This window comes from Leuresthes tenuis, unplaced genomic scaffold, assembly GCF_036924035.1.
Source record: "Leuresthes tenuis unplaced genomic scaffold, fLeuTen1.0.hap1 SCAF_6, whole genome shotgun sequence".
Taxonomy (NCBI): Eukaryota; Metazoa; Chordata; class Actinopteri; order Atheriniformes; family Atherinopsidae; genus Leuresthes; species Leuresthes tenuis.
Genome location: NW_027325360.1, coordinates 18,416,763 through 18,433,143, shown reverse-complemented (window position 1 = coordinate 18,433,143; position 16,381 = coordinate 18,416,763). Strand labels below are relative to the sequence as shown.

At 42.7% G+C, this 16,381-nt stretch overlaps 2 protein-coding genes across 4 annotated transcripts; one reads left to right on the top strand and one right to left on the bottom strand.

Moving 5' to 3' along the window:
- Positions 1–2,017: 2,017 nt before the first annotated feature.
- Positions 2,018–5,916, top strand: LOC140309945 (neurofilament medium polypeptide-like). The gene is made up of 4 exons (XM_072388028.1): positions 2,018–2,809; positions 4,043–4,242; positions 4,356–4,480; positions 4,573–5,916. The coding sequence occupies exons 1-4, from the start codon at positions 2,059–2,061 to the stop codon at positions 5,798–5,800; spliced, it is 2,304 nt and encodes a 767-aa protein (XP_072244129.1). The 5' UTR covers positions 2,018–2,058; the 3' UTR covers positions 5,801–5,916.
- A 2,472-nt stretch (positions 5,917–8,388) lies between these two features.
- thoc5 (THO complex 5) lies at positions 8,389–16,250 on the bottom strand. 3 transcript variants are annotated; one of them, XM_072388026.1, is made up of 20 exons: positions 16,209–16,250; positions 15,808–15,912; positions 14,387–14,530; positions 13,586–13,699; positions 13,149–13,246; positions 12,773–12,919; positions 12,559–12,673; positions 12,222–12,354; positions 12,041–12,118; positions 11,887–11,930; positions 10,947–11,046; positions 10,050–10,158; positions 9,857–9,958; positions 9,678–9,774; positions 9,485–9,596; positions 9,301–9,404; positions 9,130–9,217; positions 8,940–9,055; positions 8,670–8,860; positions 8,389–8,580 (listed from the first exon to the last, which is right to left on the bottom strand). In XM_072388026.1, exons 2-20 carry the CDS (start codon positions 15,904–15,906, stop codon positions 8,517–8,519), a joined length of 2,055 nt encoding a protein of 684 aa, XP_072244127.1. In that variant the 5' UTR covers positions 15,907–15,912; positions 16,209–16,250; the 3' UTR covers positions 8,389–8,516. The 3 variants fall into 3 exon arrangements, with proteins under 3 accessions (XP_072244127.1, XP_072244126.1, XP_072244125.1); XM_072388025.1 differs by having other exon boundaries at positions 16,112–16,244; XM_072388024.1 differs by having other exon boundaries at positions 16,148–16,244.
- Between the last annotated feature and the right edge of the window lie 131 nt (positions 16,251–16,381).

Below are 16,381 nucleotides of genomic sequence, written 5' to 3'. Positions count from 1 at the left end.
TGCAAGTAAACACAATCCCAGGACTTAATTGTATTACAGCTGAGTCATACCTGAGATTGCCAAGACAGCCATTTTTCTAGATGTCCCCTTCAAGGTGACTCCCTCTCCTCTCACCTAGTTCTACCCTTCTTCTTTCGTCCCTGTCTGTCTATTATCTTCCATCGTCCATCACCAAGCTGTTCATCAACCTATTCTCTAATACCCGCAATGTTCACTGTCTGCCTTCAGCACGACTTCCCTGCTCTTCCTTTCTTTCTGTGTCTCAAATCACTGAAAGGTCTAAACATATCCTGATGGAAAAACAAGGGGAGCTCCTGACAGTCACTGCTCCACAGCATGCATTTCAGCACCTGCATCTGCAAAGAGCTGCGTGCACACAAGATACCATTCTCTGCTGACAGATTTCACTTTTATTGTGATATTTTTCTCTGTATTGATCTTGATCATTTCCATCTCAATCTGGCCCCTCTGCAGTTGTTTTCCATCCATCACTTCAAGGACAAGGTTGGAAAGAGTCTCCTTCCTCTTCTCTCACTATAATTTCCAGTGCCAAACTTAAAAAGTTCCACTGAATATTTGGCTATGATGTCAGACATGGAGGTGCAGAGGAGCAGATTATGTTCACAATATAACAAATTACAGTTTCAGAAACTGAGTGACCTGTCAGTATTTGGAAGGTCCTACTTTGTGGGAGAACTGCTAATAATGTTAATAAAACTAGCAGAATAAGTCCTATGAAGGAGCTTTGAACAAAAAACTCCCCATAGTATGACACAGGACATAATCTGCCCACTCTGTTTCTTTCATCTTAATCAATAAATCCTGATGGAGAAAGGGAATACGAATGTTATTTCTATTCTGCATGTCCTTCAGCCCTCCTACCATGTGAGATGTGGTACACAATACACAAGGACTGTGTTTGTGTAAAACATGATCAGACTATTTGCTCCATCTGTGAGTTTTTGAGAGCATTTAGACTAACGCAACTCAGTGGTTGGCGGACGCACTCAGGACAGTGCCACTGCACTGAAAAACACTGAAGAGAAATAACTGTGCTGATTTGCCTATTCTTTAACACACATCTCAAGAGAACGGCAAATACACTATTTTCTGAACTCTGTTAAGGTATGCAGCGTAAACTCAGTCACCCTGAGTTTGAGTAATCAATAGGTGCTGTACATGCTCTTCAGACCAGGCCCTCTTTTCAGAGCAGCCATCCCTTTACATCAGCAGAGACGGCTCAGATTTTGTGTTAATGCTGTATCATTGTAGCATAAGTTACATCCTGATGTACATTCTCTTTAAAATTCCTCTTAATAGTGCAGGCGTTGTTGGTTTTCATACAATCCTGGTGTGTCTCACATGCTTGACCTGCAACCAAATCTGAACAACTGTATATGAATTACTGCTCAGCAACATGAAAAAGCTAAAGAAAGGATACGTTTTTCTATCTTTTTTATCTTTTAAGTTTTATAAGGGAAATGTAAATCTTTGAGTCTGTTTGTAGAAAGAGAGTGAGATGTCAATGGCGGCAGTTGAGGTGAGCCCCAGGAGGGATGATCTGCCAACTCACACTGCAGCAGTGAAGCTACAGAGAGCATCAGCAGAACACTCTGAACACCCACATAATCAGTTCACAATGACTGTACCAACAGCCTCTAAAAAAACATATCATCACATTTTTTAAAACTTATAAAATGATTAATAAGAGACGTTTGCAAATAAAAATAATTAGATAAGTTACAAAGGGGCCTGAACTGATCATTTAAAGCTTGTGCTTTTCCCAGGTGTTACTTTTGAATATGTAAAGGAGGTGAAGCATGAGAAGTTATAAAGCCAATACTGGGTTAGTTGAGTCAATAAATTAAAAGTTGCCTCACGAACATCTTAAGTTAAAATACAATTCAGCTTTCCCTCTGCAGGCAGTAGTTTTCAGAAGAAAAGATGTCTCTTTAAAAAGAGCGTGTCGTGGTGCTGACTAGGGAGTTTTCCCTCCCTCCTATATAAGGCCAGCCTTTCCCTCTCTGCTGCAGTCACTTCTCCTCCGGCACAGCCAACATGAGTTTTACGGTGGACCACCACTTCATGGGCCCGGGCTCTTACCGCAAGGCTCGGCCCGCCTCTGTGTCCTCCAGCGGCTTCCACTCCCAGCGCCGCCGCCTCACCTACAGCCAGCCATCCTCAATCGAAAGCTTGGAGACCTTCAACGGTGACATGACGCGTAGAAGCGAGAAAGAGATTTTGCAGGCTCTGAACGACCGGTTCGCCGGCTACATCGACAAGGTGCGTAACCTGGAGATGCACAACCGCAACTTGGAGGCAGAAGCAGCAGCGCTGCGGCAGAGTCAGGCCGGACGAGTCTCAGTTGGGGAGCACTACGAGCGTGAGCTAAATGACCTTAGGGGTCTCCTACAGCAGCTGACCGGGGAGAAGACCCGTGCGGCTTTGGATCACGAACACCTGGAAGAAGACATTCAGCACTTGCGAGTCAGGCTGGAGGATGAGGCGCGGAATCGGGAGGAGTTGGAGGCTGCAACTCGTGCCATGAAAAAGTATGCTGAGGAGTGCAGGCTGGCACGACTGGAGCTGGACAAGAAGCTCCACGCCCTGGAAGAAGAAGCCGCTTTTCTCAAGAAGAACCACGAGGAAGAAGTGTCGGAGCTCCTGGCGCAGATTCAGGGCGCGCAAGTGAGCTTCGATATGAGAGACACGCTCAAGGCGGACGTCACCAGCGCGCTGCGAGAGATCCGCTCGCAGCTGGACACCCATGCATCAAAGAGTGCAACGCACACGGAGGGATGGTTTAAAGGTGAGTTAGATTTTTTTCCCATTTATATATACATTAATTGAATGAAATAAAATAAAGAAGAAGAAAAGAAAGTTAAGTTGCGCACTTTTCAGCGCAAAAACAATGGTGGTTCTCTGTCCATGGTGCTGAAATCCAACGACCGTTGGCGCCTTATTTTGGCCAATGATTCAATATGAGAGATTAGCGTTATAATCATTACACTTGATGACCCATAACTCTTTGCGGGATAGTAGAAGCTTGTCTTTTTTTAATTATATGTACATATATATAGCAAATCGTTATACCAATATGAAAAACCACAAACAATAACAAAAGAGAATAAATAGCTTTTAAATGAACGCAGACATATTAAGTTAGTTAGTTTTTTAATCCTCTGCCCTATAGCTTAGTTGGTGATCCTTTTCTATGGCTGTGTCACTGCCACAAACTGATTATTTATTTAATCATAGCTAAAGCACTGCATGCGTTGTGTGAAGGCACACAGTTTTGGGAATATGACTAATTTGCACTCTGGCAGGGTGTGACAGTGAATATGTGTTTTCGACTCTGCCCCTCTGTGTTCCTCTTTTGTGTTGATGGGTTTTAGTGGGAGCCTCTACAAGCAGAATAGTTATTTTCAAGGACACTGCGTGGCAGACAGAATGATAATGCTGATGTTTAAACAATCACCCTCTCATAAACACTGTATATTTAGCTTCTTCTAGAAATTATGATCTTACTGAAGCAAGGCACTAACTGAGGCATCAGACTTCACTCCCTGTAAGAATGAGATGCACGTAGTGACTCTGACCTTTATGATGCAATAAAAAAAGAAGGTTTGATGTGTGCAGTAGTTTAAAGGCCTGTCAAAGGACTTAAAGGTCTGCACCAACTTTTGCAGTGCCTTCATATGCTGATCTGATTCAGACTGTGAAGGGAGCAAGCTGAATGACCTTCTCTGTATCAAGCTGACTGCAGCAGCAGCTCATTCATGATAGGAAGCTGAGTCAGACTGACAGATGGTTAGTGTCAAGGTTACTCAGGCTCCGAGTGGGGACTGTCTGCTCTCGAAGACAGGACTGGTCAAATGCCTTTAGATGAAAAAAAGTCTAATCCATGTGCATATATCCTTGATTTCTCTTTGCATTTTTTTTTTTTTGTCTGCATTCGATAAGTCTGTAAGTTGTGTGACACTGCAACACGTCATACATTAAAAGTGATTTTCAAAGATGCCTTTCTTTGCTCTTCCTGCAGTGCGCATGGAGCGCTTGTCTGATGCTGCTAAGTCTAACCAGGATGCGATCCGTGGGAGCCAGGAAGAGATTGCAGAGTACCGCCGTCAGCTCCAAAGCCGCACAATTGAGCTGGAGACTCTTCGGGGAACCAAGGAGTCACTGGACAGGCAGCGAATGGAGAGTGAAGACAGACATCAAGACGACCTCAACTCACTACAGGCAGGACATGAACAGAGACATGTGGAAAAGCAGAAATATATTGATTCACACATAACCTGTCAGAAACTCAGCGTTCTATATTTGACGTGCACAGCTGTGTTTTCATTCTGCAGGAGACCATCAATCAGCTTGACAATGAGCTGAAAACTACCAAATGGGAGATGGCCAGCCAGTTGAGAGACTATCAGGAGCTGCTGAATGTAAAGATGGCCCTTGATATTGAGATTGCTGCTTATAGGTTTGTCAAATAAAACACAGATTTAAATTGATTAACTGATTTTCTAATGTCAAACATTCGTAACATTTTCATTGTCTGTGTCTTTGAAACAGAAAGTTACTGGAGGGAGAGGAGAATCGCTTCGTGTCAGGTGGCACTTCATACTCCTACTTGGAGAGCAGAATCTCCGCCCACATGAAAGTGAAAAGTGAGGAGATCTCAGATACAGTAATTGTGGAGGAACAGACCGATGAGACACAGGTGACAGAGGTGACAGAAGAAGCAGATGAGGAGGAAGAGGAGGAAAAAGAAGAAGAAGAAGAAGAAGCAGAAGAGGAAGAGGAGGGTGATGAAACCAAAGAGGAGGAAGGTAAAGATGAGGAAGGAGAGGAAAAGCAGGATGAAAGAGATGGAGAGGGAGAGGAAGGGAAGGAGGATGAAGAGGAGGGAGAAAAAGTAGAGGAAGAAAAGGAAGAGGAACAGGAGGAAGAAGAAGAGGGCGAGGAAGAAAAAGGTGCAGCCACACCTCCAAAGTCCCCTCAGTCCAAATCTCCTGCTGTCAAATCACCCGAATCTAAATCCCCTCAAAAGTCTCCAGAATCCAAATCACCAGCAGCCAAATCCCCAGCCAAGTCTCCTGCAGGAGATGAATCCAAATCACCCGAGTCAAAGTCCCCACCCAGTAAATCCCCTGAATCTAAATCTCCTCCCCCCAAAAGCCCTGAACCAAAGTCTCCAGAGAAAGAGAAGGCCAAGCCTGTTGATGTCAAAGACACACCCAAAGAGGAGAAGAAAGAGGAGAAGCCACAGCCTGTCAAGGAGGAAAAGAAGGAGAAAGACCAGCCTGTAAAGGAGGAGAAGAAGCAGGAACCCAAGGACAAAGAGCCAGAGAAGGCAGACAAGCCTGACACAAAGAAAGAGAGTAAAGCAGATGAAGCACCAAAAAAGGAGGAAGCTTCAAAACCTGCAACCCCCAGCAAGGCCTCCGAGGATAAACCTACCCCCAAACCTGAGCCTAAAGAGAGTGCTCTCCCTGCTAAAGAGGAGAAGCCTTCTGCTCCAAAATCAGAAAAGACCGAGCCCGAAGCAAAGGCAGCTTCTAAAACAGTACCTGAGAAAACCGAGAGCAAGAAGGAAGAGAAGAAGCCAGAAGAAAAGCCTGTTCCCAAAGTAGAGCCTGAGAAGACAGAGAGCAAGAAGGAAGAGAAGAAGCCAGAGGAGAAAAAGGAGGCTAGTAAAGAAGAGAGCAAAGAGGTGAAAGAGGGAGCAAAGACGGAGAAAGCTGAGAAACCTTCTGCTACTGAGTCCAAGGAAAGTAAGGAGGAGAAGGCCAAGAAGTAAGACTTAAACACAGTGTTTAAGCTCCAGAGCAGAGGAGGAGGAGATGCCAAAGAACTATGAGGGAGGGAGGTCAGACAAAAGCTTAAGGAGTATATAGAACAGGAGAAAGGAGCTGGGTGTATCCAGCTGTTAAGATGGGCACTTTGATGCCCAAAGCAAAGCAGGCAACAGTATGTAAGCAATATTGATTTCTGTAGCAAATAATCCCCTGCTCCCTGTGTATGGCCTCTACATATCCCTGAAGCTTCTCATGTATGTCTGTAATGAATGCAGAATGCTCTAAGCTCTTTATCTGAATGTGACAACTGCCCTTAATGAATAACAAGTGCATTTAACTGAATCCTGATGGGGCAGCAGGGTACTGCTGTGCCCACAAAAGCCTTCAAGGGTAGAGATGTCAAAACAATATAACGCTAAAGATGGTGACAAATGATTAATATAAAATGTATATTTAAGGAAACAGAAATATCTATGTTATATTTGCAGATACATTAGTAAGAAAGACTTGAATTTTGCTTGTCGTGCACCTTAATCCAGCTTCTCCTGACAGGTGAACTGTGGTGTCTCACTCTTCCAGTCTGCAATGCTAGGACAATGATGACTGTGCTATGTATAAACTGCTGAGAATATGCATCATGAAACAGTAAATAAAAAGTGAAAACTCAAACACAAAGAAGCTTTGTGGCATCTTCTTAATATGTTTATACTGCAAAAAATCTATAGGACATGAACCTTTAGGGGAGATTAATGAAGTGTCCGTGATACTCATACAAGGTGTGAAGGCAAAAGGTAAATGCTGCGAGTTACTGCACTGCATTGCGGCTAAGGAGAGGGGGAGCTGTGCCCACCCAGCTCAGCTGCCAGCGCCCCCTTCCTCACATCCAACAAAGCACATTCATGTATAATTCGCCTGCTTGCGAAGAACGGACTGAATTTGGCACTTTTTCCCCCAAATCTATCTCACTAGAAAACGGGGGCATAGCAGAGAACTACTTGTATAATCTTCTTACATAATGATAGGCTCAAAATCATGGAATTAAAAACTACTAATCCTCCCTTACATGTTTGGTCATGACTTGCAGTTTTTGATTTTCATTCATTTCTGCATTCTTTCATAAACTGTATATTTCAATAAGGGGGGAGAAAAGTGATATATTCTAACAGTCAATATCAATCTAAAATAAAGGAAATTGTTGAAATTCTGCCACTAAGAAAACACCCATTTACTGGCACCACAGAGCTGGAAGTACAGCTATAAATATGGGTGTGTTGTTCAAAAGCTCTGACCTGAAAATGTTCGAAGTCAGATTGAAACGTTCTCTCCTGGTTGTGCGCACGACCTTTCTCTATACAGACACTGGCCACACTTTGGCTGACACCGGTGTTTTCTTTGCGTCATTAGATCCTTAAAATTCAAACTCACTGCATCAGAGGGATGGCTTTGTATCGAAGCTGCAGCAAACAGACAAACACATTCATTCAAGTCAAATTTAAAAATAAAGCTCCCCTCCTGTGGAGCTTCCTTCTTACCTTTCTCCTAAGCCCCTCCCACCAGACAAAACACAGTTATTTGCATGCTTGATACATGCTAAAAATAGACCAGCATTGATGGCCCCACTCTGACAGCATTGTCCATTTAACCCTTTCATACACCACATCCTACTTCTGCTTTTTACTGTACCTCAGATGAACTCATTAAGACTTGTAAATACATAAAAATTCCTCAGCACAGGCTGCATTTTCTAAAGCCTGCAAATCATGCTGAAATTAGAAATCTACTTTCGCCAGAGACCACTCAAATTACAATATGCTCAGAGGTTGTGGTACTTTTGCTCAGCGATGCAGGAAAATGACTGCCGTTCTTGGCTTCAATGAGATCAGCAACTAAATTACAAGCGACTTTTGCTTCTGCTGCATCCAGTTCATGTAGAATTCGATGCCATCACCACCGTCATATATGGGTGTTTTTGTAATTTTACTTTTACTGAAATAGCTTGAAGCACTTGAAAATAAATTTGCTCTTGCTCCGAGTATAAACTGTAGAGCCATGAAAAGTCATTTGGTTTTATTTTTCCTACTTGTTACTGGTGCTGTTTTGTCATGTAGCTTTTCCATATATCTGCAATGTCACTTTGCCTTTTGAGATTACGTCCAACAAAGCAAATATCCAGAGCACAAACGTCCCCAGACTGTTTAAGTTTTCACCACCGAATGAAAATCACCAGACATCTTCTTCATGGGGGTCGTTCAAAGACAGACAACAGTCCCCCAATATTCTATGATAATAAGTAAGAATGTATAGAATATGTAATAAAATGTGCTTTGCTGGTACTGAAGCCATCAGGATAAATGGCAGGTCAAAGGCTAACTGCACACAGCCTGCAAAATATCAGCCATCATTCTCTGTGGAAATGACTCAGCTTGTTCCTGCACTGAACCACAGTAGCATAATAATCAACGAGCTCTGACAACACCTATAAATAGAGCATCCCATAGAAAGATTAGGGTAAAGAGGACGGCAAAAGTAGCAAAAATATAGAGCACCAGACAAAACCTGCATGCAACAAAAAAGATGCGGACAGACTTGGTGAAGAAAATATGCAGGTGTTTTTATTTTCAAAACTTTTAAAAAGGATACTTTGTGTGTCAAAGAGTCACAAAGGTAAGCTTGAGAGTTACAAATTCAAAATACAAGGAGAAAATGACATATAGAGGTTTAGCGGTGACTGAAGAAGCCCTGAGGATGGTTGTACTTGAATGGTTTCAGGCGATTCGGACCCCTAAATTGAAAGAGAGAAGGCATGTCAAAGGTCATCTATGCAGATAGATAGATGCATGTGTAAAATAATGTTTGTCTTTAACTGCATACCTGACAGTGCGCAGGCACATTTTCTCTCGGGGGAACTCACGAGGTCCTTCCACACTGTCGTCCTGTCCTTCTGTCTCCAAATACACATCCATGCAGACGCAGAGGCGCTGTATCTGATTGGTCAGCAGCTGGTGTCCTGGACGTGGTCCTTGCAGTTCATTTTTGAACACATTGATTTCACTCTCCATAGCCTAGAAAATGTAAGAGGCCAATTGAAGCAAGGGAAATGTAGTAAGAAACAGGACAACAACCCCAAATAAACTGTCATACTCTGAGGTTGTCATCGGTGCGTCCGCTGCACTCTCCCTTCCAGCTGAGAGAGAGGGAGAACAGGGGAGGGATCTCTGGGTAACGGGGACTCAGCACCACTGCAGCCTGGAGACGAGCTGAGAGGAACACAGGAATACATCATTGAAATCGAATAAATAACATCCAACATGTTGTCACTGATTGGATTTACCTGTGCCTCTTTCAAGCACTGCCATAAAGTACAGATCAGTCTCCTTCGCCAGCCCAGCGTCAGTTACATGACGTGTATACGGCAGATCCTTCAAGAGAGAAGAAATATTGCAGTGAGTTATGCCACTTCATTTGTAATTCTGAAGAGTACTTTTCTCCTTCTTCCATCTACCATGTACTCCTGATGACTGATGGTGGTCCAACGTGCTAAACGGGAGAGGATCTTGGCAGGAAAGAGGTGCTGACAGTCACTGGAAACTGGGATGATGCTGTTCTCTGAGGACAGGAACAAGAACAATCTCAGTCAAAATGTACAATTAGGAAGAACGAACGTGCAAAGATGTTCAATTATGCACCTATGGAGGCAAACTGTTTCTGCAGGGCCAAGCGGGACTGGACTCGCCCTCTCAGCAGCTTCATGGTGTTCTCCATGTGGTTGGCGCTCAGAGAACTGCCCACAAGGACACCCTGGAAACACACCAACGTTTTACAATTGGAATGCAGAAAAAACTGCGGTCTCCTGGAATACCACTGAACCGCAACACAAACCTCTGAGCCTTCACTAGGAAACTGAAGTCCTCCGAGATTCTGGACCCACATGAAGGGATATCCCAGCTCCTCCACATAATCAGAAAAGGAAACAATCCTAAAGGGAAATTCTGGGTTAATCCTGCTGTAATTGAGTCAATTTCAATTTCTTATTCGCTTTGAATACCTGTCGTTCTTACCCGACTTTATCGAACTGATAGCGATTAGCAGGATTGGGAGTTTCTCTTCCCTGGTCACTGGTGTAGAGACAACTGAGCAGAGTGTCTGATTTAAGAAGCTCCCTGATTTTTAAAACAAAAAAACAACATTGTCATTCCTTTTACACTCTTAACGGACACAAACAGCATAAAATGGTTGCACTAGTGAACACACCCTGCACTGATGGCAGTGATGACTTCTGTGAAGGTGGAGACTTTAGTCTTGACAGTCATAATGTTCAGATTCATCAGGTAGTAGAAGTAGAGATGGAGAATGCTGCCATCTGTGGAGACAAGGAGGAAAGCACATGCTCGTAAACTAATCCACGGCTATCTTAATACTCTCTCTGTCCTCCTTTTACTAATCCTGCCAACAATATCCTCCCTCCCCCCGGGTTTACTTTACACTGCAGTGCATTAGAGGGCAGTAACAGGGTGTGGTCTGAACGGCAGCTAGCAGCACCTAGGGAGCACCTATTATGCTGATGGTCACCTTTAACACTCCACCCTCTGCAGTTACGATGCACTCAGAAACACACCGTCACTCACTCACACCTACACTGCTCACTTTTCATGCTTTTGCTGCAGCAGACAGCAGTGAAGATGAACTAGGAAGGGGGAGGGTGTTAGAATTAAAAGCAGAAGTCAGGGAGAGTGGTGGTGAGAGAAAATGCTTACGAGATGTTGTAGGTGCTGCAGACCTACGATACTGCAAGCATTTTTCTCACCTCTCTCCCTCCCCTCCCTACTTCCACTTTAGGTAGAGTTACGCCTGCAATGCAGATCTCCCCCATAATCTGTCACCACGTTCCTTTTGTTGCCAGCAGAGGGAAGACGAGGGTCAAGCGGTGTCATATCACAGCAGAGTGGGTTAAATTTTCTTTCACATATAATCCAATCTGTATAGAGTTACTACACATCACAGCAAAAGCATCGGCACATTACATGGGATGCAAAAGAACCGTAAATATTTGGGTACATGCGGCTTAAAAAAAAGTAACCGTTTCTCTTTGCAGAAAACGCACAGAGTTCATTCATGTTGACTTCTTCAAAGACACACAGAATGAGTTACCTTTACACTTAAGATCCAAGCAAAGAGACAGAGGATGCCTTTTCAGCATCTCTCGCCTTTTGTCATCCAGCTGGCCACCGGTAGTTGGCCTTCTTCTCTTCTGTCAAACAATAAAAAGCAAATCAATTGATGAAAAGACAAAAAAAAAACACTGCTGCATATAAAGCACATCAGAGGAACAATTAACTAGAAGAACTATGGAAGAAATTTCACACAGAGACTGGATCCAAAAAACAACCTGGAATAAAACAAACTGACCTCAGTTCACAAATTCCAGAGATTAAACTCTGCATACATGGCTTTCCCTGTACATGTGTAAAGCTGGAACTTTAGATTCAGAATTGAACCCATTTGGGAAATCAGAGGTGATATTTAACTCTACACAATGATAACAGAATTATTACTTTGAGGGCATTTTAGCACACTGCAGGTACAAATGAAGTTAGGGAATTCAAAATAACAGAAAGACTTATAACAGCAACAAAAGGTAAAAAAAAAAAAAGTGAAGAAGAAAAGTGTTTCAGATGAGCTCGTTTTTGGGGGGTTTTTTACCCCCCATATCAGTAATTGGAATATACATCCACCTCTCAGCTACAGACACATTCTAACATAAAGCCATCCTGACATCCTGACAATAAAAGTGAGTATTGGTTTGCTGCTGAATGTGCATTTCCCAGATGGACTCAGGTTGCAGTCACCTCACCATTCTTGGTAAATATTTCCCAGAATTCCCCACTGGCAGTCCGGATGCAGCAGTCGATCGATTGCTACCGCTCCCCAACCCACCAGACCATAATGTTTGATAGCAAGACTTCGGGGACAGTTCATGTGTCCAGTGCAGAGACAGATATATAAAGAAACAACTGAACTTATTGACCTATCTAGGTGTGTGTGTGTGTGTGTGTGTGCTAGAGAAATAAAAAACAGGCCTCGGACTCACCGTTTTCTCTTGTTCCTCCTCTGCATCTGAATCACTCTCATCATCTAGATGAAAAACAGAACATACAAAAAGAGCGGTCAACAAAGCGAGAGGTTTCCATTTCATGTGCTCAGACTGTTTCCATGACGATGTGCATCCAAAGCATCGTATGCACCTTGGGAATCATCTGGCGGTTTGGACAGTGCCCTGGCCTCATCCACATCACCACTGATTGACACACTCAGATTCTTGTCTGAAACGGAGACAAAAAAAAAGAACCACTTATAAACAAAACTTAAATCTTGTATTGACAAACCCCATTTTTTCTTTGAGACATAGTATATTCTGTCGCTTACCGCAGGCCTGGCCATATGCATTTGCTTGGACAAACAGGACATAGAGGGGTGGAGGCAGGTGGCGGGCAATCTCTGCCTGTTTCTGAATCTGTTCAAAGGGCATGGACAGGTAGTCCTGCACTGGGACAGATGCCTGGGGAAACAAACCAGAAGGTGGAGGAATGAATTTGTGACACTTCAGGCAAATGTTCACCTCACTGAGGAATGAGGGAAAGAGCCCCCTCCCCCAATAAAACAAGATATATAAATCACACGTTTCAAAATCATTTCGATGGACTAAGCTGAAACCTAAAATTATAGCACATTCTCCTAAAAAGCTTCTTCTTTTTTTTTTTACCTGCATTATTGCATTGAGTCCTGGCTGCAAGCTTCTCAGGTGCTCCTTCTTCACCTCAATGCTCTTCTGAATTTTCTCCTTTGTTGCCTGTGACTCCTTGTATTTCTCTGCCAACCTGTACCCAACCACAAACAGTTTAACATTTGCTTTGAACGCCCTCAATTCAGGGCTGAATGAATCTAACAGAACAAGCTGCAAAAGCCCTATTTTGTACCTCTTCCTCTGTTCGAGCTCCCAGTCCAGTCGTGCCAGCGTGAGCTGGTGAGGATCATTTTTGGTGAGGTTGGGTCTGGAAATCTCCTGTGGGGCCTCCTGATAAAACTCTTCCTCACTCACCAAGTCGATTTCCTCGTGTTTAGACCTGAGAGAGCAAAGAGGCATTTATTACCGCTGTGAGAACAAATCTTTCTGAAAATCTCCATAAGAGCCATGAACATTGGAACTAAAAAGTCACAACTCCAGGCATTACTCCAAGAAAGCAACTTTAAATAAAGATGTGCTCCGGTAGAGTGACCGATAAAAGTGTCACTGAATGTCTCACCAGGACTTCAAATTATAATAATTAGTGCATTAAATATTTTTTGACTTACTTGAACTCTAGACACTTGCTGATTTCCTTCTGAAGATGCATAACTTCATACAGGAGGTTTTGAAGCTGTAGATGCAACACGTCGACCTTCTGTTTCGCCTTCGGATAAAAATAAAATAAATAAACATCTACTTAACAATATGCCACGATTCAGATGTATGTTTCCATGACAACAGGCAGAAATGGGAGCTGAAGTAATACGCTCAAAATTTTAACAAATAAACCCAAGGGTATATAAGCTCTCCTTCCTGACTGTAGCATCTACTGCCATTAGGTGTAAAAAGGAGAAGAAGAAGAAGTGCTCAGTGTTAAACAATATATATGTGATCAGCATTGAAGGAACGCGAAGCAGCATTTTATCAAATGAATGAAATAGTGCAAACTGAAATCCTTCTTTTAATATCTTAAAGGAAGAGGTCGTGGTTGTGTGGACGTTACCTCGTGCGTCTCGTCTCTGCCTTTCTTCAGCTGCATGTGAGCCAGACGGTTGAGTCTTTTCAGATTCATGAAGTGGATGCAGCTCTGCATACGTTTCTGCTCAACCTCTGCACACTGAGAAGTAACAGAAATGTTGAGATTTTTTTTGGTTTTCACACGTACGATGCAGGGGGCTGGCACATGTGAATGCAAATGTCTGCAGCATTCACCCTCAACCACTTGCAGGGATTTTCCAGCAACCCTCCTATCGAGGCTCAGTGGGTTTAGACAATGAATAAATGTAGCAGCTACTCTGACAGATTATTGACTGTAAGTAAGATTGTGCTGGAAAGAGATACTGTGTCATACTATTTTCTGCTGACACGTGCATTGTTTTCCACTTCTTTATAGATATTCTGGACATGTTTGAATAAATGTGGCATTACCATCAACACATTAGCAATCATCACGGCGTCTCATCTGCCATTCCCAATGTGTTAAGAAAACACAGCATTCCTTTTTTTCTTCATGTGCTACCTCCTCTGAGCTCTAAACTGACACTGCCCTGCAAATCTCCCACTGTGCGGTGAACATGCCTGAACAGCCACTTTGGAAAAAACTGAATACTCCAAACATTCTTCTGAATATCTCTGATGTTCATGTGTGACAACAGCTGATCTCTGCTATGGAGAAGGTGCAAAATCAAGCTCAAACAACCATATGCTCCACTAGTTTTTGCCATAACCACATTATTAGTTCAAATCGAATCCGCCTATAATGATAAAGATGCTTTTATGTGTATGTCCGAGTCATAATTCTTACCCCCTCCTTAGCTCCACTGGCTTTCAGCTTCTGGATCTCACTCATGAGTATAGCCAGGTTCTCACATGATTTTTTGTACTGCAAGTGGTCCTCTTCAGGATCCCTGCTTTCCAGCTCCACCTCCTCATTGTAGACACGCACATCCTGGAAAGAAAAAAAAAACAAATAAACAAAAAAGCAGCTAAATAAATACAGTAAATCACTTCCCTGTTGACGATCACAGACCCATCAAAAATTATCGTAATGATTTCAATCTAAACACTTAACAATATCAATCAACATACTCAAACTTTTCCCTCAGTGCTTCTATGGTTTAACAAGGAGCTGCGCTTCAAATATGCAGCCAGTTTATTTTTACTGAGCAGCGTTTGACACCAACAATAATTGGCTCTAGCAGCAAATACAAACACTACAGCATCGTTGTAGACACATCTGAGTTTTAAGCCAATAGGTAACGACAGTTCAATAACTGCAGCAGGTGGACGTGGAAATTGGTGGGAAATAAATAAATAAAATAAAAAAAGGGTGGTAGTGAAGACATTAATACCAACTAACAGAGGCATACACTGAAAAGTAAAATAACTGGTTTCGTTCTAAAGCTATAGGTTAAACTTTGGCCCAAATCCAACAGCAATTCAGACATTTGGTGAAAGTAGACGGGAGTGTGTGAACTCCTGTCCCAAATTCCACAACTTTAAACTTAAGGTCATAAGTTTGTGGTACTGACAATAGTTTCAGTGCCCTAAAGCAATAACTGTTGAGGGCCAGCACTTTACGGACAAAACATGGTATCATCTGCATACATCAAGCGGTTGATGATGGTTTTATCGACCATAAAACCTTTGATAAATTATCTATACATGCATTAAAAAGAAAATAGACTAAATGTTATTCTGTCTAACTCGAATATGTTGAATGGGGCAGAGACAGAGCTACCCCATTTGACCTATTCAGACAAATAAGCATGCCAGAAGGACAGATTTCTAACTAGAGATTTGGGTACCTCACTGTTGTGCAACTTTGAAAATGACTTTTCATGATTTACATGATCAAAAGGATTACAAGCATCAATAAACTTCATAGAAATTCAGACATTTTGCCTGTTTTATAAATCTAAAACATACTTTAAGGCATTACAACACGTCTGTGCTATGATTAGGTTATAAACCAAATTGGTTGCCACAAGTCAGAACAAACTATTCCAGCCTGTTCAGTGTAGTCTACTCCAAGAGTTTGGATAAAATACGGGAAACAGCTACAGACCGAGGCTTTTTCTATGCCTTTTTTTTTTTTCAACCAACATAAGAGACAATATAGAAGCAGGCAATAACACAAAAGGCAAGCAGAGATTCTGGTCAGGGTGAAGGTGACTCTGTTATCATATCGTGTTCTATTTTTCTCAACCCCTGCCCTCCTCTTACATGCTGGTCCAGCTCCCCGCGACCCCGCTTTATCTCCGCGGTTCCTCCTTCACTGCGAAGAACCTTCGACTTCCGCTTCTTTAGTGCGTCGGACGACATGGATATCTGGATGTAAACATTGTATTTAATTAAAATAACACGTTTAAAACCCTAAGGCTGGTTACAATAACGTACTGTTAGCATGCTGGCTAAAAGTAGCACCACAGCCTCTGACTGCTCAGGTAGGCTCGCTGGCTAACAGCCGTTAGCTTGTCGGCACATAGAGGCATATTTCCCCTTTACAATTAGTAAACTATCAACATACTTGTGCCTGCAAACACGTCGATAAAACCCCACGTACGTATTTGGTTAAAAAAAATATTCCTGTAATCGTTAAATAGATCGTGAACAAATATACACACAATGCAGGGTGCTCTAAGGTTCTTCCACTCCAGAGAGCCGACTTGCAACGGAAGCCCAGCTTAGCCAAAACTCGACTGAAGAGTGACAGAAAGTCACAGCGCCACCTTGCTTTACCTTACCGCCAATGTTTCATTTGTGTCTTTGCTTTTGGCCTGTACTGTATATATTTATT

Bases quoted from the DNA above. Each gene is read 5' to 3' on its own strand.
- LOC140309945 (XM_072388028.1), top strand. From the start codon at position 2,059: ATGAGTTTTACGGTGGACCACCACTTCATGGGCCCGGGCTCTTACCGC. The intron at 2,810-4,042 runs GTGAGTTAGATT...CTCTTCCTGCAG, and splicing joins CACGGAGGGATGGTTTAAAG to TGCGCATGGAGCGCTTGTCT. The intron at 4,243-4,355 runs GCAGGACATGAA...TTCATTCTGCAG, and splicing joins ACGACCTCAACTCACTACAG to GAGACCATCAATCAGCTTGA.
- thoc5 (XM_072388026.1), bottom strand. From the start codon at position 15,906: ATGTCGTCCGACGCACTAAAGAAGCGGAAGTCGAAGGTTCTTCGCAGT. The intron at 11,931-12,040 runs GTGCATACGATG...TTTTTCATCTAG, and splicing joins ACCGCCAGATGATTCCCAAG to ATGATGAGAGTGATTCAGAT. The intron at 8,861-8,939 runs GTATGACAGTTT...TACATTTTCTAG, and splicing joins GCACCGATGACAACCTCAGA to GCTATGGAGAGTGAAATCAA.